The sequence below is a fragment of the Meleagris gallopavo genome, chromosome 2 (assembly GCF_000146605.3).
Source record: "Meleagris gallopavo isolate NT-WF06-2002-E0010 breed Aviagen turkey brand Nicholas breeding stock chromosome 2, Turkey_5.1, whole genome shotgun sequence".
Taxonomy (NCBI): domain Eukaryota; kingdom Metazoa; phylum Chordata; class Aves; order Galliformes; family Phasianidae; genus Meleagris; species Meleagris gallopavo.
Genome location: NC_015012.2, coordinates 3608602 through 3630710, shown reverse-complemented (window position 1 = coordinate 3630710; position 22109 = coordinate 3608602). Strand labels below are relative to the sequence as shown.

General features: G+C 42.9%; 1 protein-coding gene across 3 annotated transcripts in view; it reads left to right on the top strand.

Annotated features, from left to right (window-relative positions):
- Positions 1 to 22103, top strand: part of CFAP61 (cilia and flagella associated protein 61) — a 93149-nt gene extending 71046 nt beyond the window's left edge. For all 3 annotated transcript variants that reach the window (XM_019612506.1, XM_010706407.3, XM_019612507.2), the window contains exons 20-25: positions 79 to 253; positions 3474 to 3766; positions 7749 to 8076; positions 8690 to 8781; positions 11935 to 12140; positions 21394 to 22103. In XM_019612506.1, the coding sequence (XP_019468051.1) occupies positions 79 to 253; positions 3474 to 3766; positions 7749 to 8076; positions 8690 to 8781; positions 11935 to 12140; positions 21394 to 21913 (1614 nt within the window). In that variant the 3' untranslated portion in view covers positions 21914 to 22103. The remainder of the gene's footprint in view (positions 1 to 78; positions 254 to 3473; positions 3767 to 7748; positions 8077 to 8689; positions 8782 to 11934; positions 12141 to 21393) is intronic.
- The last annotated feature ends 6 nt before the right edge of the window (positions 22104 to 22109 follow it).

The following is a 22109-nucleotide window of genomic DNA, read 5'->3' as shown; positions in this document are numbered from 1 at the left end:
TTATTTAAAAAAAAAAAATCTTAATAGTAGTTGAAGATATATGTCATATATATCTATTCATTCACCCATTTGTTCCAGGTCCTGTCCCCCACTGGAGCAGATATCAGTAAACTCACAACTACTAGAGAAGTTCTTAGTAAATGGCCACAAAGATACACAGGGAAAATCCCTTCCAATCATTTTACTCTCAATGATGATCAGGACTGCTTAAAGGCAATGGAATGGCTGAAGGAAAATTTTATCAACTCAGAAGGTAAGGGTTTTGGTAAACACATACACGCTTGCAGAAATATTCTTTAGGCTTATTGTTTCCTTAACTCCATGGTATAATTGATGCTCAGTTAATTAGAACAAAGTCTTTCATCTGCTGTGCTTTGTTTTCCAGATTAATTTACAATTTGTTGTCATTTTTGATACCCAGCATATTTATTGAGGAAAAAAAAAAAGCTTGAGATAGATTAATCATCTGTAATTATTATATAAAACAAAATGAGTCCCAAACGCAAAGCTGGTTGGCATCATTAATTAGACAATTAAATAATAATTTAATTAGAGAGTGTGTTTTTCTCTTATAGATGAACATTTAGATTTGAGGCGTAACACAAAGAAAACAGATCTAAATCAGATTTTTTTTTTTTTTTCCTTTTCTGTCATCTTTGTGTTCCATTACATCAGTTTACAGCTTTTCACATAGAACTGCAGTCTCTCTGTATTGTCTTTCTAACTCTTAAGGTCATATATTTGTCCATTATATCTGTTCATGTGCACACTGATCATATATTCACTGAACGCTGTAGAAAATACCTAGAGTCACCCAGAATTCCAAGTTAAATCCTTTCCACAACTGAAAGGAGATCAAACAGTAAATGAATTCACCCATCATGTCTTCGTGGTGCCAGACTGGAGTCAGGGAAGAGTGCAGAGCAGGAAAGCTCTTGGAAGCAAAACCAGGAGTTTCCTGAAAATATAGCTGGCCTGGCTTCCTCAGCAGAGAATAGACTAATGAAAATGGATAGCTGTGGTCTGCTACGTTCATGTCCTGCTTGGCAGGCTTTTAAAAGTTCTTGAGACACTAGAGGTTTCTTTATCACTGTGATCAGGACAGGAGACAGTAAACATCGTGATGTCTCAGCTCACGTTTTCTTCAGACAGCTTCCCAGCCTCAAGTATGTCACTAGAGCAGTCTGCGTGGCTTTAGGTGGTGTCCAGCTGACAGGCACAGCTGCGTGTGTATGAACAGATGAGGTGGTTAGTTTTCCCTATTTGTTACTGCTCATCCTTCATATAAAACTCTGTGTTGCCCAGTCCTGCCCCTAGAAATGCCAGAAATGGAAGGAACCAAAGTCCAGGATGCAAGGCAAGTGGGACGATCACTGCTCAGGTGAAAGGGAGGTCTGGCACTTCATCTCCTTTGGGACCGAGGCACCTTTACTATTACTAAATTAGTATTAATAATTTCAGTACTGCTGCTGGCTTTTGGCGTGATGTAAAGGTGGATATCTTAATTAGGCACTATCCTGTCTTTAACAATATGCTAAACCCACAGCTCCCAATGAGCCCAGCCCACAGGGCTGCTGGATAGCTAGTTTTTTTCCATATACCTTTCTCTTGCTGCATCCTCCTTTCACTCATCTGTTACTTGTACCAAAAGCAGTCTGCAGTCTCCATGGCACTGCCACCTTCCTTCCACCACGCTCTCCTCACGGGAGCAAAGAGGTGCCTGGTGGCTCCTGCTGCCTGGGGCTGGAGCAGGGTGAGCACCAGCCCTATTCCTGGGGCTGTGGTTCTCTGATGAAACCCAGCTGTCTCGTGCGTGTAACCTATTAAAACTGTAATTGTAACTAATTGAAATTCATCTCCTATTAGCGCCGCACTTTCCACGGAAATAAAAAGTAGGATGGGAGTAAAGAAAGAAACAAAACTGCTTTAATGGCCCAAAATGGAGCAATTATTTTTCCTCTTTACCTAAACACAGTTTACTGCCTTATTAAAAGCATGTTGTAGGAATACTATCAAATTAAAATTCCAGCATTCGAATCAACAACCAGAGCTGCCGATGCTTTGGCTAACATAACGTTTTCTTCTTTAGTTTCTGCAAACTAAAAAGATTCGGGTCATCCTGGGATCACTGAAATCTTGTGCTTCCACTTGTGGAAAATGAACGAGCCTGCTCTGCAGCAGAACTCTGACATTCGAGTAATAAATGATAAAACCACGCTAACGATCTTTATTTATGACTGCTTTTTTCCATGGAGGATGATTATGTTTACTCACAGATAGATACATGTTCATGTAGTTAAATAATAAAAGCATCCTGAGGAATCGCTATCTGTCCAGTCAACATAATTTCAGTCCGTAATGAATATCGGTAGTTCCTAGACTACCAGTGCTGTAATCTAAAAAGCCCCTAATATTGTCATAAGCAGAAACTGCAAATTGTTGATTTACAAGAGGTCAGCCAAGGAACATTGCTTTCCTTAATGTAATGTAATTGTATTTAATATTACCATATAAAACAGAATTTTAATTTTCCTTGAGAAATGCCGGGCTTGAATCTGATCTCGTATATACAGAAATGCCAACGTGTAATGCAATCACCAAACTTCTCCCTGAAGAGAGCGGCTCTGCCAAATGGTGATGATCTCTGTGCTGGCCAGGCTCACATGCCTTACACTCAGAGTAACCCTTTGCTAGGCTGGGCCTTTGGTAAGCACTTCTCATTCCCAGCAGGAAAGGAATTCTCAGGCCATCCTGCAAGAGCTGTGGCATTTTGCATGGCTTACTTGAAGGCAGAGGGGATCAGAGGGCAGAAAGATGCTTTCTCTTTGGAGCAAGGGAACAGAGGGAACAGGGAGGAAAGGAGCAGTTTTCAGGCCCTGAAAACTGTGTTTTATATTAAACATTCTTACATAAAGCACACAAGCACTCTGATCTATGCCAGGTCCCTTGTTTGCAGACAGAGCTTTTACAAAAGGAAGCAACAGTGCCAGCAATCTCCTGCGCTGCACAACAGCTTGTCTCGTCCAACTTGCTCTTTCCCAGTTCCACTACCCTTTTTTCTGCACTATGTATTGAATTTGCTCCTGTTGCCCTGCCTGCCCACTAAGTGCTTTGAATGTAAGCAAAATTGAGGAGGAAGAGGAGAACAAAATAGAACGTGGTGGGTTTTTTTTCTTTTTTTTTTTTTTCTTTTTTTTTTGGCCCCAGAGGATTTTCAATCAGAATAATTTCAAATTACAGGGTCAGAATGAATGTCATACTTCTGTGTTAAGTACTTGCCTACTTTGTGGGATGTTTTGTACAGATTCTTCACTAAATTATCTTAGCTACTGTTGCTAAGTAACATTGTTTGCTTCATAGCATCAGAGAAATAAGAGGGTCAAAGAGAGCAATTTCGTGTTATTATCATCTGAGTTACACTAATAAGGTTTTCATTGTGCATCTTAGACATCTTTCCTTTTTTTTCCCCTTAGGGAACATCATTGTCTATGGGAATACAATTGACATTTACACCACGGTAGAAACCTTCTTATCTCTGGGAATCGATGGTCCTCGCATCCATCTCGTGCAGCCTCCACTCAGCTCAAACGTTACTTGCCTTAACAACAACGAAATCGAAAGTGCTGTTCAGGAGGCACTGTCAGAGGCTGGCGTGTCTGTTTATTATGACAGTATCCTGGCACAGTGGAGCAAAGGCGACGACCCAGACCTCATCACACGCGCTGCTTTCACTACTAATAGAAAACCGTTCCAATTGCAGTGCTCAGTAAGTATATGCTTTCATTGTATTTCCTTCAGTCTGCTTTTTAAGACAAAGGCCGTCAAATCCTGATAGTCCCTTGCCGGTTTATCTATTTTCTCATTGTCTCCAGAAGAATTAACATTCAATTGTTAGCCTGAAGGATTGTTTTGTGCAAAAATCCAAATAATACTACTGTTAATTCCCCGACTGATTTGGATTTAAATGTATTTTAGTCAGCCGACTCACCAGCAGTTGCTTGCTGTTGAGTGACAAATGCTCTTAATTCATTTTCTACATCATTTTAGAAATCCTTTTATTATTTAAATGTGTACAGTAACTCCTGTCTATAGTTATGTGCATACGATTAAGATGTCATTAAATCAAACTAGCAGCCAAGAGTGTTAGGATCGAGGCCTACTACGTATTTACTGAAATACATTTTAAACAGATTTTTCTCCCTCCGCATTACTGACTGCATTTTTGTTCATCTACAGTATTGATAGCTTATCTAGGTAAATTACACACGCACTCGCACGTATGGTGCTCCTGTGAGATATGGGACAGTTTTTAACCTTTCCTAATGGGGAAACTAGTGCTGGTTTTCATCACTGGGCTGATCTGAGTGAGCCTCTGGTAGAGTCATTTCAAAACGTGTGTCCACGGGAAGCCCTATGGCCCTTGCAGCACATCCTCACTGCACTGGCTGCTCCTCTGTGTAATAAGGGCTGTAGATCTGGGAAGGAAGGACCATGTGCTACTCCCAGACAGCTCCCCTGAGCTGGAAAGTCACACACTGTAGGTTTGTTTTTTTTTTCCTAGTCCTTTTCTTTTCAATGTGGAGATCGCTAAGCCCTTCCTAAAGGAGGTAAAGACCTTGCATAAGTCTTTCATCCACTGGTTGTCACCTGGCTTTGGTCACCACGTCAGCAGTGACATTCCTTTTGCTCTGCCCTCGTACACAGCACTTCATTTTGTCCCTTCCTTCCCTGAAATCCCTATTTTTATTGTTCCATGGATATGTGAATCTGGTTCCTGTAGCTTTAATATCCATTCACAAATCCATACCTCTTCTCCATCACCTTTCCCATGTGGCCTGTCCAATTCTTTCAAGCCTCTCATTATCTTCTGATTTGTTTCTCTTGCTCTTTTGTGCTGCTTGCCTATCCTTCATGGCCTCAAAGATAAGGGATGTGCAGTCCCTTATGATGCCAGGATCTCTCTGTTCTACAAATCCAGCTCAGCTGCCTTGCAAGGCCCCCAGCCACCTGGAAGGACGAGCTCCAATGAGGACGGGAGGTCCAGAACAGCCTCCACTAGAAGCAGGCTGTGCAGGAATCAGTCCTACAGCCACGCTGGACCTTTTGGGATTTGAGCCATTATCAACTGTTGATTGGCAGTTTTTAGGGTCTTAATTTGTTGGGTCCTGCAGGAGAAAAACAACAGGAGAAAATCTCTTTCCTGAAGGCAGCAGCCTTCCTCCCTCCCTCCCCTCTCAGGCTGACAGATGGCTCCCAGCCTGGAGGCTGCAGCAGTCCCCTCCCTCCACTCCCTGTCAGCAGGCAGGACACCAGGCAGAGCTTCCCTGCTTTGGGATCTACTAGATGGTAAGGCATTAACTATGCAGTGCTCATTACCTGGTTTATATACAAAAAAACCACAGAGCCTATGGCTCCTCTGCTACTGCCTACCTAACCAGTGGCTTAGTGGGCATGGTGGGGATGGGTTGGACTAGATATCTTAGTGGTTTTTTCTAACCTTAATGATTCTGTGATTCTTGGCTTCCCACTCCTGTGCCTTTCCTCCCAGCCATGAGCATCTGATGCTTGCATTCAGTCCACAGCTCCTTGGTGGTCTAATTGGGTAATACCTTTACCTGGGTCACAACCACAGCCTCCCCGAGGCTGCCTATAAACAACAGACAGATTACTGACGCTGCTTACTCTGATGTATATCCCAGGCTGTTCAAGATGAAGGCACTAAGGTAATGCACGCTCATCTGATGACTTCTTTCACCCTTTTGTCAGCTTGTGCAGTAATATTTCTTGGTGCTGGACAGGAGCATTTGTTGTCGTGTAATCATTTTAAAAGCTGAGGGCACTGATGAAGGGGAAAGCTCCTTTTAAAGGCTCTGGAGCTCCACAATATATATTGCAGCAACAAGATGGTCAGTCTTCATCTGTTCCCTTTGCAGACTATCTGATCTTGTTCAAAGCATATCTTGTCATTCTTACCACTTTTAACCCTCAGTACCCACTCTCTGCCCTTCTTTTATACTATTTTGGGGACCAGCCAGCTATCGGTTTATCCTTTGTAAGAGCCACCTGTGAAGACCTGCTTGCAGCTTCTTGCACTTCTGTTGTCTCTGATGCTTTGTGTCAGAGGTGGAGGCGTGGGGTAGAGCTTGGCTGGATTCGTGCACCAGCTCCAGCTGCAGCGACCCAGCCTCGCTTCCCTGCACCTCATTCCTTCTGCACCAGCAATGGTGCACAATTCTAGCTGGGTTTGAAACCTGCTGTTATTGATGCAGAGAGCCGGGCAGAACGTGCAGACAGAAGGAGGGGGGCTAGCACACCCCACAGCCTTCTCTCTCGCCCCACGTTGGGTTTCAAAGCAGCTCCTTGGGCATCCAGTACATTTTGCAGGACGTGCTGCGTGCACATCTGCTCCATGCCAGCACCTCACGTCTCAGATGAGACTGCTTCCAGCATGCCTGCTTTGTGCTGCCTGACATAGCAGTGCTGCCTCAGCTCCCATTTGGGGGACTGGAGGGCTCATCTGCTCGCTGGCGTCCCAGGAGAGGGTGTAGGCAGATGCCACAGGAGGACAAAAGGAGGGAATTATCACTAGCTTTTTCTTTGAGACCAAGAGGAGGAATTTAGGGATTTAAGGCTATTTTCTTTCAATGCCCTTGAAATCTCCTGTGGGGAAGGCGAGCTCACGGCCTCGGTAGCTGCTGCTCTGGATAAATCCCTACCTCAGGGCCACTTCTATAAGCTGAGCAGTAGGACAGCGAGCTGGTGTTTACAAAGAATGGAAGTCGTGTCTCTTTTCGTTCCACAAACTAAAATGTGCTGAATATCCATCAGCTCTGTTTATGACCAGCTTCAGAAATGGCCTGCCAAATGGACCAAGGATTTAATTTAGACAGAGTCTCCTCTGGGCTGTCCCAGCTGATCAATGGGTCCGTTTGATGTCCATCCACACCTGTGCCATATGTCTGAGAGCAGTAAGGATGTGCTGAGCAATCTGCCTCCTAAAGCAACCATTATCCAGGTCTGGAATAGTTAAGAGATGTGTTTTGGTCCTGGCAGAGTTTGAATGCACTCTACAAAATTTGAAGCATAATAAATGTGAATGCTTTCCTTTTCATGTAAATACTCAATCTCTTAATACCTCTCACAATCTTCTTGGCCTCCACTGCTTCCACTGGCTTCAATTCAATATTTTGGATGCGCATGACATCTCTTCTGAACAATTTGAATGTCGTATCTTTTGATTTCATTGAATATCTCTGTGCCAGTAGCCATGGTAGCACAGTTTGCTGGTAAACAGTTAGGCATAACAGTTTGAAAAATATTTGTAACATATGGTTATCCTGCTAAAATACAAAGTATGTTGTACTTTTTCCATTACTTAGTTTTTCAATCTAGCTTCAGCATTTGAAAGAAGAAAAACAACTTTATAAAGAATTCAATGCTAAAACGTGTGCATCCACTGTGGCTATTTGACATACGTAACATTAGAGTTTTTGAAATAAAATTCATCTACTTAACCAGAAGAAAATGAGTCTGGTTTAGTAATTCTCCTCTTCTAATCCAATATTTATAGCTTTCATTCTCATAGCTATAAATATTGGATCAGAAGGATTTATCTGTGAATAAAATCAAACTGTATTTCATGTTCTTGTTTTCTGAAATAAATAACATTCAGAATGAAGCATAGGGTTTTATTTATGAAATTAGTAACTAATGCTTAATAACCTGCGCTTGCTTACATTTCTTCTTAGGCATTTTTCAGCTTTGCCTACAAGAGAGTGGATTATGAGACCTTCAAGGCAATTAATGATGCTTGCCTTGTTTTTGACGGAAAGCTTGTGATTGATACTGAATTCCACACTAATGATGTCAGTATCAGGGCTGCAGGTCCTTTAACAAAGTACTCCAGGAGATATTATGCAGATGAATGGACACACAGCAACTTCAATTCAAGGGAGATTGGCTTTGAACTTGCTGCATCTATGTTGAGTCTCTTTGATCCAACCCCTCAGCCCTTTTCGAAGCCATCAGAAGGCACGGATAGCCTCATCCCCATGTACAAGGGATGTAAAATTCAAGGTATGTGAAAATGGAGTTCAGTCATACTTTCATACCCTCACTGGTCTTTTTGCTGTTATGTAGTGCAGGTAGGTCCATTTCACTTCAGTAGCTGCCTAATGGCAGTGAAGTCATCAGAGCTCCCTGTATAGTTTGTGCATGGAAGGATCCATTTCTCCTTGTCATCACCTAGCTCAAGACATTTAAAAGCTCTGCCTAATCTGTGCTAGACTTCTATTTTCAAGTGAGGGGAACAGCAGCATCCTGAAAAAATGACTGATGCTGTCTGTTGAGAGGTATCTCAGGTGGGATGAACTATTTACAAGAGTTGTATATTAAATATTAAATATACCCCAATACTTACCGTTCTTCACCTGTCTTTAGCTCCATAGTCCTGACTAGGAGTTGAGGAGAAAAAAAGACTTATGCTGAAGGTTTTTTCCTAATAATACACAAAGTTACGCTTTCATGTGGCTGTTGCACCACTATGTGTAACAGTACTACAGAACGTGAGGCCACAAAACAAAATAATTTTTCCTCTTTAGCCACTTAGTTAAAATATATATTTAGGAGAGTGAGAAATACTTTGGTTTTGTTTACAACTGAGTAAACCTCATCTTTTCATTTATGGCAGGAGGTGTTCTTCCCAGAGGCTATAATTACTTGCACATTTCCAAACCAGAAGTCCCCATCCGCCTGGACTTAGTACTTGCACTGTCTGATCACGTAAGTTATGTTATTTACCTTTTCCTTCTTTTTTTTTTTCTTCTACCTCTGTTGGAAAAATGCTCCTATTCAGGAACATGCATAAGATACCATGTATATTAAAAATAAATAAATAGAGTAAGGATGGGTTTAAGTATGTATTTAGCTCCCTTCTGGAGCTGGGAGTCATCAGTAAAGTCTATAATGTAACAAACCACAATCTGTGATTATTTAATTCAATTATTAATTTATTTCAATGTAAATGGTATTTATTTCAGTGTAAATGTTTCAGACGTAGAATATGAATATCTGATCAATTTTACTGCAGTTCTTATTTCTTTTGCCATGAAATCAACCAAAACCTAGGGGTTTATTTGTCCTTGAAGGCAGAAATAGTCATTGAGCCTTAATGCTCTGAGCTCTTTCTCACTATTTGGAGCAGTTCAGATTCAGACAGCTCCCTGATGTGGCACTGCAGCTCAACTCCTTGACACCTTTGTCAGAATTGGTGGCTCGGAATGGAGCCCATCTGCCTCCAGACTCATTTCTCTCAGCACGCTGTTGGGATGCTACAATGTTTGTTTTTCTTCAGCGCTGACTTTTTCATAGAATCACAGAATGCCTGGGTTGCAAAGGACCACAATGCTCATCTGCTTCCAACCCCCTGCTGTGTGCAGGGTCGCCAACCAGCAGACCAGGCTGCCCAGAGCCACATCCAGCCTGGCCTTGAATGCCTGCAGGGATGGGGCATCCACAACAGGATGACTTTTTTTCTCTTGATTTTTCTTGATGGAATACATTGCTTCTGAAATTCTTAGTATATAGTTAACATGTATCAAGATAGTGGTGATATGTGCATAAGAACTAATCCAGAGTCTGCTAAGCCAGGATGTATCATATAAAGCAGGTGAACAGCTGGTGAACAGCACAAAAGCTGGACCTCTTAGATGTTCATTTCCATCCTTTCAGATATTTGGCTTTCTCAAGAGATACATAATTTTTATAAACAGGAGATAGAATAGCATGAGCATCACTGAAATCTCACTCTTTCCTCCCTGCAATAAGATGCCATGAATGCATACAGACAACAAAACATCACAGTCTATCAGTGGAACTCTGCTGATTTCTATATTAGTAGGAAAAGAATAATTTGCAGAAGGGATGCTCTGTACTTTGCTGCTAGAAAACAGTGCTACAGTAAGAGTCTTCGTTCTCTGAGCAGAAAAGAGGGAAGCACTTGACATACTTAAGTTACACAGGAGATTTTCCTGTGACACAAATGCAGAGATGCTTTTCTTCCTGGGGAATCTATTTATGAAACAAGAAGTCTAGATTCACATATTTTAAAACCAGAAAGGGCCATGCACCTAGTCAAGCCTCTATTTCATACAGATTATACCTTTTTCCTCAGAGATTTCCACCCCAAGGCCATATAGTATATAGTACAGAGTGTTACAGAGTGTCTTTCAAAAGACTAGGCTGATGTTCATTTTAAAACTTAGATAGCAGTAGTCCGTAGAAAGAAATATTTTACAATGAAGTCCATGCTTTTGGGTGGCTGAGGGAGTGGAGATCAAAGCATGGCTCACTTTGTTTTCCAGCTTCGCAGATCCAACATGAGCTGTCCAAAGCAGCTCATATTAGGAGCCAAATGGAACTGTTAGAGAGAGGAAACATTGATTTTTGTCACACCAAACTGCTAGAATGTGAGAAGGATTCTCTTGCTCTACCTTCCATTTCCCATTGTCTGAAAATGGAATACCTTTAAAGCTACTCCTTCATGTAAATCCTAAAATAATTTCCTAGGAAAGTAGTAAGTGAAGCTAGCGAAATGGATTAGCTGAGAGATACGGAAATAACAAAGGTTACTGCAGCCTAGCAACAGGTTTAAAGATGAATCAAACTGAAACACGAATACAGCATTAGAAAATAGCCTCAAGCTATTTGATCATCCCACTGCAATGTTTGGTTTGAGACACATTTTTACATTTTTGTCTTTTATTAAGTAATTGATTTAACTCGCTGAAACTAAATGCTACTGTTTGACCATAACCATCCAACACTACTATTCTTTTCTGGATATTATCATAGAATCACTAAGGTTGGAAAAGACCTCTAAGATCATCCAGTCCAACTGTCAACCCATTACCACCGTGCCCATAAACTGTCACTCAGGGCCACTATTATAGTGTTAGCAACAGTCAGCAACCCTCTTTAAACTGGCAAGAGGGAGTCAATGGAAACAACTCCAAACAGAAACAAAAAGTGTAAAACATGGGCCTGAAGGAAACGCCTGAAGAGGTGGAGCCCTGCTTAGTGGGTGGCCATTTATAAAATTTAAAGTTCTGTTTTAGAACAGGGCAGAGTCTATCTCGGTGGTAATTTTTATTGCTGGCAGACTGTTCCAATACATCACACCTTGGACTACTCAAACACTTCTCTACAAAGCCCAAAATGTTTGATTGGTGTGTGACAACATTGTGTATAACACTGAAGCTTGCTTGTAACTGAGTAATGTGTTACTATCAACTACAGTCATAGAGCTTCCACAGTGTGCCATAAATTTGGACTCTGCACATATACTGCCCGTATACACACATATATATGGCTATACTTTTAAATCTGGAGAGAGTATAGCAGTGTGTTCTTTGTTCATTAGGATGTTATCTTAGACTGAGTTATGATAAGCCAGGTATATGCAGTCATATAGACACCATATAATAAATGAGGGTGAACAGGGTTCCATTCAGTTGCCTAAACACAGGCATCTAAGTGTTGCCCCTCCTGGCCTCCAGCTGCTGCTCCATAAGGTCACAAGTCTTCCATGTGTCCTGTGTCATAACTGCCAATGTGGTCTGAATGTCTCAGATATCCTTAGGTGCCTCAAATGCCACACAGGCATGGGCAACCAAAGCCTGTGCTGTCCTCTCAGTTGTATGCTTCACAGCTTCTATGCAGCTAGCCAAGGTCTAAACCATACAGAAAACCTTTGTGTCCAAAGCATGGGACCTTGTTGTATAAACTGTGTTACAAGGAACGGATATTCTTGGTTTGAAAGGTTTGGGATTTTGAGAAATGGCAAATATCAGAAAGAAAACCTTAGCTGGTGCTGGCCATATGCCAGGCCACGTAATAACTCCATCTCTCCAGCTTTCCTTTTATTTCCTGTTCCAGGGAACAGAGATTGTAACCGGAAAAGCAAGAGATGGGAATTATTTCAGAATGCACATCAACAAATACAGTATGGTAGACAGCATCACCTGCTTTTCAAAGGAGCCCTTTCCTGCTTCCAACTACATTTGCTTGTATGGACAGCATGAGCGTCTTCTCAATGATCTTTTTTATCGCTGGAATGAAGGGCAGATCACAGACCTTTACAGGTAAGACATAGTTAGCACTCTGCATAAAATTTCTGGTTTTCTTTTACTACGCTTTATCTTCTAGTTATTTTCCCTTGGAACTCAAGATAGATTTTAAAACATCTTTTCAATTATTTGGCAAAACTATCACTGATGATGCAAGTCCTGAAGACCTTCCTAGAAAGAACTGTGTCTCTGAGATCTATTTAGAAAATGAGATGTGATTTGCTTGAATAGCTTTCATCTGAAAGAACATTTCAGTATCATTGTAACTTCTGCTTAGCATAGTCAGCAGGCTTAACTCATTAAACTGAATTTGAAGAATCTTTTTTTTTTTAATTAACTGATTAATTTACTAGGAACTCATATTCAAAAGTCACTTTCCAAAGGCAGTGTATTAATGACTTTACATCAAATTTTCAAGCCAAATGTTTCCAGGGAGGTTCTAAATCACAGATGATGTCAGTCACACTCTTTAGCTTGCCTCTAAACTTAATCTTCTGCTACTTCTGCAGGATTTCATACCTTGAAAGATACATGGCCTGAAAACTCAAACTTGGTTTATTCCGTAAGCCTTAGATAAAATCAGTGCTTCCGAGTTCGGGTTTGGCAAAAAAAACTTCTGAGTTTCATTCATGTGATAGAATTCTTTGAGCATGTAATTGAAGTAGGTGGTAGAGAACCTGCTGATGCATCTTAGTCTGATTTTCATTTGGAAAAAAATCCCTCACAAATGTTGACTTGGGAGCATGAATTATCAGATAGAAAAGTGAAGCACTGCATTCCATAAACTGCTTTAGAGAGAGAAAACCAAACAGGAAATTTTCATCACGATACAAAACTGTTCAAAAGCTGCCTTAAAAGTCTCTGGGCTTGATTTGGTTATAGCTGATTTGAAGAAAGGCACTATAATTTTCAGACTGACCAATATTATTTAGATAATGTTTCATTATGATGTAAAGGATGTGTTGTGGTCCAAGGAAAAAAAAAAAAGCATAGCACTTTGCTAATCCAAAAAAAAAGGGGGAATTTGTAGATTGATATCAAACTCCTCAGAAGGTTTAAGTTGCATTGATGTGCTGATAGTTACATGGCTCTGTAGGAATGAAGAAGCTGGTACCTTGAGACAGTGAGTTAGGAGCCTCAAAATTCCCGTGCCTCTTTCTCTAGGTTTTGCCCTTCTGCTGGTTCAGTGTCAAAAAGCTCTGCCAGAATATGGATAAGGCATTGTATGTGGCTGAGGACAGAGAAATGAGAATGTCTGCTGAAACAGGGGGAGGGAGGGAATCCTATCAAGCCTTTCACTTAATGACAAAGGATTGGTTTGTATGCTGTGTTTTGAGAACAGTGGTATCAGCTGTCGGCTCAAAGGGCGAGCTCCCCTGAAAAGGACGTGGTACGTCACCGAGGCTGGGTGAGCTGATGTTTTACAGCCCTATCCCTGCCATCTCTCTTCATTGTAAATGTTTCCTATTTCTTCATTTCTTTTTATTCCTCATCTTGTATAGGAAGATGGGATGAATGCAAACTTGACAATGCAGTTTAAAATTTTCTTGGACAAAAATGCTTCTTTACAGATTTCACTTCAGGAAATCCAATATGCCTCTGCTGAGAGGCACACTGATTTACAGAAAATGTTGATTTTGTTTTACGAGAGAGGAACGGCGCAGAGCAAACGTAAAGTTCACAGAAACGGTATTACTGTCAGTAGGTGTTAAATAGAAATTGAAGGGAGGTGACACAATTGTATGACATATGGGCTAAGATGGCAGATAATTTTCTTGTCACAGCTGGTGCTGATCAGCTAACATATTTTGAGCACTGGAAGAAACTCAATATTCAGGTTGTGGCAAGGTATCAGTCTTTCTCACGGTATTACAATATGCAAGCACATCTGTGAGCTAATATTTAAAGTGAACCACAAATGCTGTCAGAGATTTAGAATCACAGAATCATTAACACTTGAAAAGACCACTAAGATCATCCAGTCCAACTGTCCACCTTCCACCAGTACTGCCCACTGCCCACGTCCCTCAGTGCCACATCCCCACGGCTCTGGGACACCCCCAGGTGACCCCACTGCTCCCTGGGCAGCTGTGGCAGTGCAGAATCACTTCTGGAGAAGGAATCGTTCCTAACAGCCAACCCGAACCTCCCCTGGCACAACGTGAGGCCATCCCCTCTCGTCCTACGGCCGTTCCCTGGGAGCAGAGGCCGACCCTGCCTCACACAGCCTCCTTTCAGGTCATTGCAGAGAGCCACGAGGTCTCCCCTGAGCCTTCTCTTCTACAGACTGACCATCTCCAGTTCCCTCAGCTGCTCCCCACCACATTTGTGCCCCAGACCCCTCACAGCCCCGCTGCCCTTCTCTGGACACGCTGCAGGCCCTCGGTGTCTTTCTTGCAGTGAGGGCCCAGCACTGAGCGCAGCACTCGAGGTGCAGCCTCACCAGTGCCAGTATTTTCCAGACAAAGCATCATTTGCTCCCTTACACTTTGTTGCTGTATGTGCTGTATGTGCCCAAGGACCTCAGTGCAGCTGCACCTGCCTACACATGATAGCCACACAGATTTTGAACAAATGAGACATAAAGCTTTCTGAATGAACAGCTTAGTTCTTCATGAGAGCAATTAGGAATTTATCAGCCTCCCCTGCTGCCGTGATCGTGATAGCATCCCTGCGGAGCGTGCAAGCTCATTGGGGATTACAAGTAAGATCAATTTCTAAACATCCACAAAGATTCTTAAAAAATCTCAAGAGACATGGAGATTCCAGTGATGATCTGCTAAAAGGATGAGGCAGGCTGGTCAACATGATAGTGACAAGAAGGGCAGCTTTAGCAGATGCCCTAGATGCTCAATGGAGTGGCCATCATCTCCTGAAGAAGGCTGGTTGGATCTTCTCTGCTCTTGGCCAGCACCGTTTAGTGGCCAAAAGTCCCGGGAGCACAGCAGGACCTGGTGCTGGGCAAGGTCCTGTGTAATACAGTACTATATTCCATACAATATAGTGTACGTATATATGTACAGTATGCAACAATATAGAATGTCAAATGTAGTTGGAAGACTGTCCATTAGAAAATCATTACAGTGAAAAATGTTTGGGCATCTCTTGTGAGATGGAGATCATCTTGATGCTTCTTGGAAAGTGGTGTCTGGTGTTCCTTTGGCATGGAACAATAAAAAATGCATTCGGTGATTTCTCTGCATGTAATAAAAAGAAGAAAAAGCATTTTGGGTGATGATATTCCCATGGTCTATAATGACCTTACATCACTGACTGCAAAGGCTGAATTTCTTTGGGGAGAAAAAGAAACAACTACATACTACTACACGTTACACCTGTACTCACAGTATTTTCTATCAAGATATAAAGTGCCCTTAGTGAAGAAAAAAATAACAAAACTGAAAATGTTGCAGTTTGTTAGTTAAGCTTATGAACTTGCCAGTTTGAAACATTCATTCCCTCCTCCCATCTTTCTGCCTGTATTTTGGGGAAAGACACCATGCAACAGCTGTCACCTGAGAGCCAATTTATTTCTATGTAGCATGCAAATTGTCTTTTAAATAATTAGAAACTGCGCCTAGCAATGCATTTCCTCACTGATTTGTGTTTGGTATAAAGGCTGAAGGTTAACCCCATGATACCGGATTTCCTGACCACAGTGGGCCAGTTGCCATTCTCAAATTAGCATTAACAACAGGCCCTCAAGATTCAGCTAACTGCAAGGAGTGACCCTTGCCTTAAATTGTCGCTAATGGTAATAAGGAGAGAAATAATATTTCCTTGCATTGAGAGAAAAGTTCCATTGATTTCAGTAGGAGTTCAACACTGTTAAAAGCTGCAGAATGTGCCCCACGACCCCATGGACAATGAAGATCACTTCTCCATTTCCTCTGCTGGAGGGTCCTGCAGTGATGCTGCCCCATACCCATCCCATGCCAGACCCCCTAATCTGTAAGGCCACTGCTACTACCCCCGGTCACCACAATATTGCTTGTGTGGGTTCACAGACTGCCACCCTTAAAGACTTAAGGTTGTGAATATACGAACCTAGCAAGAAATAAGTGTAAAAACAGCATAAAATCATCTGACTGTAGTTCCATAGTCACTTAGCTAAAAAAAGTGCTACCAGGGTCATAACAATTGCCTATAGCTAAGCTCCTGCAGCCTGACTCTACCATGTGTTAGGTACCACAGCTCCGTGTAGAGGAGTATCTGAGCAGCCCAAACTGTTCCTTAGCTAAACATGAGATTAAGAGCCAATGTTTTGTTTGTAGCTGTGCAAACAGCAGCTGAGAAAATAGGCCATTAAGCCAGAAGATGATCACAACCAGTCAGACAGCTGGCTGTACCAACTGCATCACAAGGGGATGCACTTCAGCCCCCCTGGCTGCTTTATGGGATGCCAAGGTCTGCTGGGCAAGTTGGCAGGGCCCAGGGCAGCAACAGAAGTCTCCTCTCTTATCCCTACACTACCAGAAGGCTGCAGCCCAGCGTCCCTGAGCAGGGAAGTGCTAAGATGCCCTTATCAGGGCAGGCACAGCCAAGGGAACCGAAGATGCAGTATTCTAAAGCTGAGAGTTCTGTGTACGGACCTTTTATGTCCTTGACTGTTTAACAGCGTTACTCCCTAGATTTGGAATCCACTTCAGGAAGAAGTTTCCGTAGTTTTTATTGATTCCCTATAAGATTGCATCTTGAAAAGGCTCAAATGGAATTTAAGCACCTGAGAGCAAGGCTCTTTCCTGATAAGGAAAATTTTTCTTGAAGGGAAAAGAACATAAATTCCAGTAGGTTTAATACCAGTGTTCCCTGTACCACACTCTCTGAAAGCCTTCCAATCCCTCCCACCACTGCAGCAGCAGATAAAAGAAGGAGATATGGAAAAACTTCCAAAATATTCTTTAATTTCAAGCTTGTGGGTTTGGTTTTGGTCACCAGTGCTCCACACTTGCTTCCCAAAGGGGGAATGCAACCAACCAATCATACCCTTTTATATTCTCCTGTAAGGCAGTTGCTGAGTTATGGAACGTGTCTGCGGAGCAGTGGAATATCCCTCTACTGCATTTGGAGTACAAAACAGATCATTGGAGAGGCTCCAAATGGATGCTCAGTGGCATGGTGCCTTTAGGATGAGATAGAAGCGCTTCGTATAGGCTTCATTTGGCATTAATGAACGCCAAATTTGTAATACTGTATTAATGAACTTGTCTTTTAGTTATGACCTGCAGAAAATGTGGGTTAACAAGGAAGGGACAGTGCTGCTGAGGAAAGGAGCACCACTACTGCATGACAGAGAGTGCAGCAAAGGCCGCGGTGCTGAAGGAAACAACGTGTGTTTGGGCTGCCAGTGATACATAATCCTGGTAGAGGCAGCACGATTAAGCTGGTCAGTTTCTAAAAGGCACCCTCTGAAGCGCTGTGTTGCTTAGCCATCCTTTTTCAGAAGTCTTTTCTTGTTGCTACTCAAGGCCTGGTTGGATGGGCCCTGGGCAGCCTGAGCTGGTGGGGGGCAACCAGCCCACGGCAGGGGTTGGAACTGGGGGGGCTTTGAGGTCCCTTCCAACCCAGCCATTCTGTGATTCTGTGATGATTCTATTCACCACATTTACTCTACGTGTAATGCTGAAGTTAGTAAACTGCTGTACATTAAGCACTTCTGGTATTCAACAGATTGTAAAGCATGGTGGTAGACTAATGCATTGATGTGGCAAAGTGCTTTGAGTAACACAAAACACAGGGTACAAAGTGCTCTATTGATACTGCATTTATATTTAGTTCTTACAGAAATGTGTTTTAGCCATCTGCACTCACTCTGCTTTAATCTGCATCCCAGAGCCATCTCAGCATACACAGGCTGAGTGTCTTTCAGATGAACCCCAGCAGCACTCTGGTGTCCTGTCTATAGGACTATGTGAGAGGTGGTCCAAGTGAGATCAGCAAAAATCTCAAAACATGTTTAGTGTGGATGTTCTTCCACTCCTGCTGGTCTGAAATGTTTGCTAATGTGTAGAATCATAGAATCATTAAGGTGGAAAAGACTAGGATCATCCAGTCCAACCACCAACCCATCCCCACCATGCCCACTGACCGCATCCCTCAGTGCCACCTCCCCACTTGGCTTTTTCTGCTTAAGTTCAGTTCACACATCATAGTCCTCTTTACATGAGGCTAAAAGCGATTTACTGATCACTGTCATTAATGAGGGCTTAAGCAGAAGCAACCACACTGCACTGTTTAATGACTCAACTCTAATGCACCTCACAACATAACTGAAGAAAAAGGAAAAGAGCATTCAATGTGTGCAGTACTATTTTTCAAAGGACGAAGTGAGGACATATTTTTATTGCAGCCTGGAATAATCATCGATTAAGCATGAAATACGTGCTCCATACATAGGCTGGCTTTAAAAAGGGCTTTCAAAAATGAAGGGTGATTGTTCATTAAGAGAAATACTACAACGCAGTGCTTTTTGGGGTTGGCCACGTCCCACACCATTAGCACACTGAGATCACATTGAAGGGATTCCACCTTAGGCTTTTGTTCATCCTGCAGACAGTGAGACTTATTTTCTGCAGGGATGAAAAAAAGCAGAGAGAAAATGTGGCAGGTAGCGAGCAGGGCTGAGAGGGGCTAATGCTGCTCAGTACACTTGGCAGCCTAATTAGAGGAAAAAACATGTGCTTTTAATGAAAAGAGGGACAGCGTAAGGAGAAAGGAACATGTGAAGGGATATCAAAGCACTAATAGCTATTTTTCACATTGGAATTAAATGCTGACCCCGAGGTACCCTGGTAAAGCTGTGCTTTGATAGCAAATCAGTGTAAATGGTAGAACCTTTTAAGTGACTTTCCTTTTTTATATATTAATATGGTTTCTAAAGTGCAGCTGACTTGCAAACGAGAAACCCCACATCCAAATCAGTAAAGGCTGGTCAGCTGAATTCTACCACACCGATCTGTGGTCCAACATTGCTGATTCATATTAATAATTACACAAGCTATTATGAATGACTGAGCTCTGAAGTCATAAACGAGTAATTACAGAGGCGTGATCGTACCATTCTACACAGTGTATTTGCTGATGTGAGTCAGGTTTAATTTCCTTTTAATTGTTTTTCATAATGCATTACACGTGGGATAGTCTTGTGTGCAGAAATGCAATAGACCTTTCCTCGGGGTCAGCAATAATTTTCTCTCAGAGCAGAACGCAATGTTTTTATGCCTCCTTTTAAAAGCACAGAATTTCGAAAGTGTAAAGAGCAGTTTGATAAGAGGTTAACAACAGCTGCAAGCTAGTAAAATTAGGAAACATCACCAATTTCCAGCCCTAGATTGATGCATCTTCTCTTTACTTGGCAAAACGGGACAGTTCTTCTAGTGTGCTCCATCCCAACCCATCTCAGTAGTTTCCTCTCCACACTCCCTGGCATTGGAATTCCCTGCTCTTCGTATGTGTCCTCCCTCTGCTGCACCTGCCTTAGGATGGGAGCACGGCCGGAGGTCGGGGCCGGTTCCCCCATCACCGGAGTGTGGCAGCTTCAGAATGGACCCCGGGAGACAAAAGGTGTGCAGCTGCAAATGAAACGGAGAGTGGAGAATGGAGCTTTCAGACTGAAAGCATTTCCACGCGTACTCCATTTCTGCTTGCTAGCAATGGCCAACTTGATCCATTTTTGTTCTGCTGTATCCCTTCGCGAGAGGAAGATCCCCTGTCTTTTGTAAAGGATGCCACTAAATATTTTTCTCCTTCCCTTTCATCTCGTATAGGCTATACATCACAAATGAGGCAGAACGCTGATTGTCAGTGAAAGGCAAGAGGAGCTTCCTAGCAACAAAAAGGATGTCACTTATTGTCTTCAAAAGGAGACCATTTCATCCCATCTCCTTACAAATTCCTTCCCCTGATCTCCTCCGCCGATATAAAAGTCTGCCAGCAGGGGATCCCCGTTAGGAAGTGACCAGGAGTCTGAAAACCCGTTATGCTCCTGGCAAACATTGTCATCTTGTACATATTTAGCCTGATCACTCTGGCAAGTTATGAAAGACTAAATGGTGCAAACACATGTGGCAGATGCCGTTCTCATGATAGCCCAGGAGCCTTTGAGCCTCTGTTGGTAGCATGCCAGCTCCAGCTTGTATACTGAAGAGCATTATACTTTCAAGCTTTCTCCGGCTTGCCCTGAGGGACTGCTGCTGAAGTGGCAATAAAACTCAGAACGAGCCTCGGAAAGTCGACTTGTTGGTTTGGCTTCAGATGGGCTTTTCTCATTATTACAAACGTGAAGGGCCATATGCAGATCTGCTTCCTCCAAAGCACCATGTGTTCCTTTAGAAAGGTGATTCCAATGGGGAAGAAAGAAAATGCAGGGCCAGCAAAGGAAGTGAGAATTGTTTCCACCGAGCACTTCTTTGAATGGCCTCGGATGGTCACACTTCTTCAGGTGAAGGGAAGGAGCTCCACATGTGGGAATGCTGATGTGCACAAAAAAAGGACGTTTTTTTGGTTGTGCTGTGCCGGTGATGGTAGCAGCGACACAGTAAACAACTTAAACACAACGCAGTGTGATCATTCTAATGCTAACACTGAGCTAAAGGTTTGGGTTGGACAGGATTTTCTTCTGAAATGGAACTTTGATTAAATATTTGGGGAATATCCTCTTCTCCTGCTGCCCGCTCCTTACAAGTATGTCATGCTTCAAAGAAAGGTACCTGAAGCAGGGCTCAGCTCGAGCAAATCTCACATCCAACCTTACAGCGTCTGTAACAGCATCAGTAACTACCACTGAGCCTCAGCACATTGCTGCAAGGAACATATTGCAACACTGCGGTGGCCTGTTTTTCTGGCCTTTATTAATCCAGAAACCTTAATGATGAACAACATTTGTGTCATTGTCTACACAAATTTAATTTGTTTATGCAGCAGTTCAGTTAATCCTGCAATCTGCTTTTCTCAAATGAGGACAGATAATGGAGACACCGTTCTTTACAGGTCTTCGGGCTTTTAAATTCTGATAAAATCAGGATTCTTCACTGGGTCTTGCCACAGCTCTGAATTAAGCCACTTTAAATGTAATTACTGGAGCTGGCTGTACATCAGGAACATCCATTAAAAGAATTGATTGGCCATGCTGTTGCGAGAGGCATTTCACGAACAAACGATCCTGATGGGTCCAGAACTGTCATTTATAAAGGCGAAAAAGCAGGTAAATACTTTATTAGCGGTTAATGAGAGGTTCACGAGATAACTAAATTTCTTCTTTTTTAACCAGCTACTTCAGGGAGCCGTGGTCCATGGCCATCTATCACGACCGCTTTATCGATCTCCAGAAGGAGCTGCGCCAGATCCTGCTGTCAGAGCAGGTGAGAGAAACGCCGTTTCATCATTTGGGTAATCTGTCCGTGTTGTTCACTTCAGTTCCTTCTCCCATCTTTCTCCCAAAGCTCTGCGCTCCTGTTGAGCTATTTCCTGCACAGATCCCACACCCGCTGCCCTGCCGCTCCCTCCCAGTCTTTGCCGCGTTTTCAGATTTGCCAGCAGAACTTCCCACGAAGTCGCTCCGTTTTCCCACGCAGCACAAGAGGCCTGCCAGAAATCCCCACCTCATTTCTTCACTTATCACTTTCCTGGTGTTTCCTAATCGGAATACACCAAATGCCAACCTAAACCTGTCTCAGGCGAGCCTGCGGGCAGCGGGTTTCTCAGCACCTCCCCATAGGGAACGAATGGCAACTGATTTTTCTCAGCCATCGGTGAATTTCCCGAGTACAGACGGATCAAATGCTCACTGATGCTGCCTGCAGCCTTCCACCGCAGACAGAGCCATACAGCCCCACAGCTCCGAACCCAAACCACCATATCGAACCACAGGCCGTGGCTGACACCCCACGGAACTCCTGGCCGTGGGCGACTACAGGAGGGCCGCTGCGAGAACGGCTCCTCGAAAGGGGCCCGAAGGATGGGAGGGGATGGGAGGGAAGCGCAGCG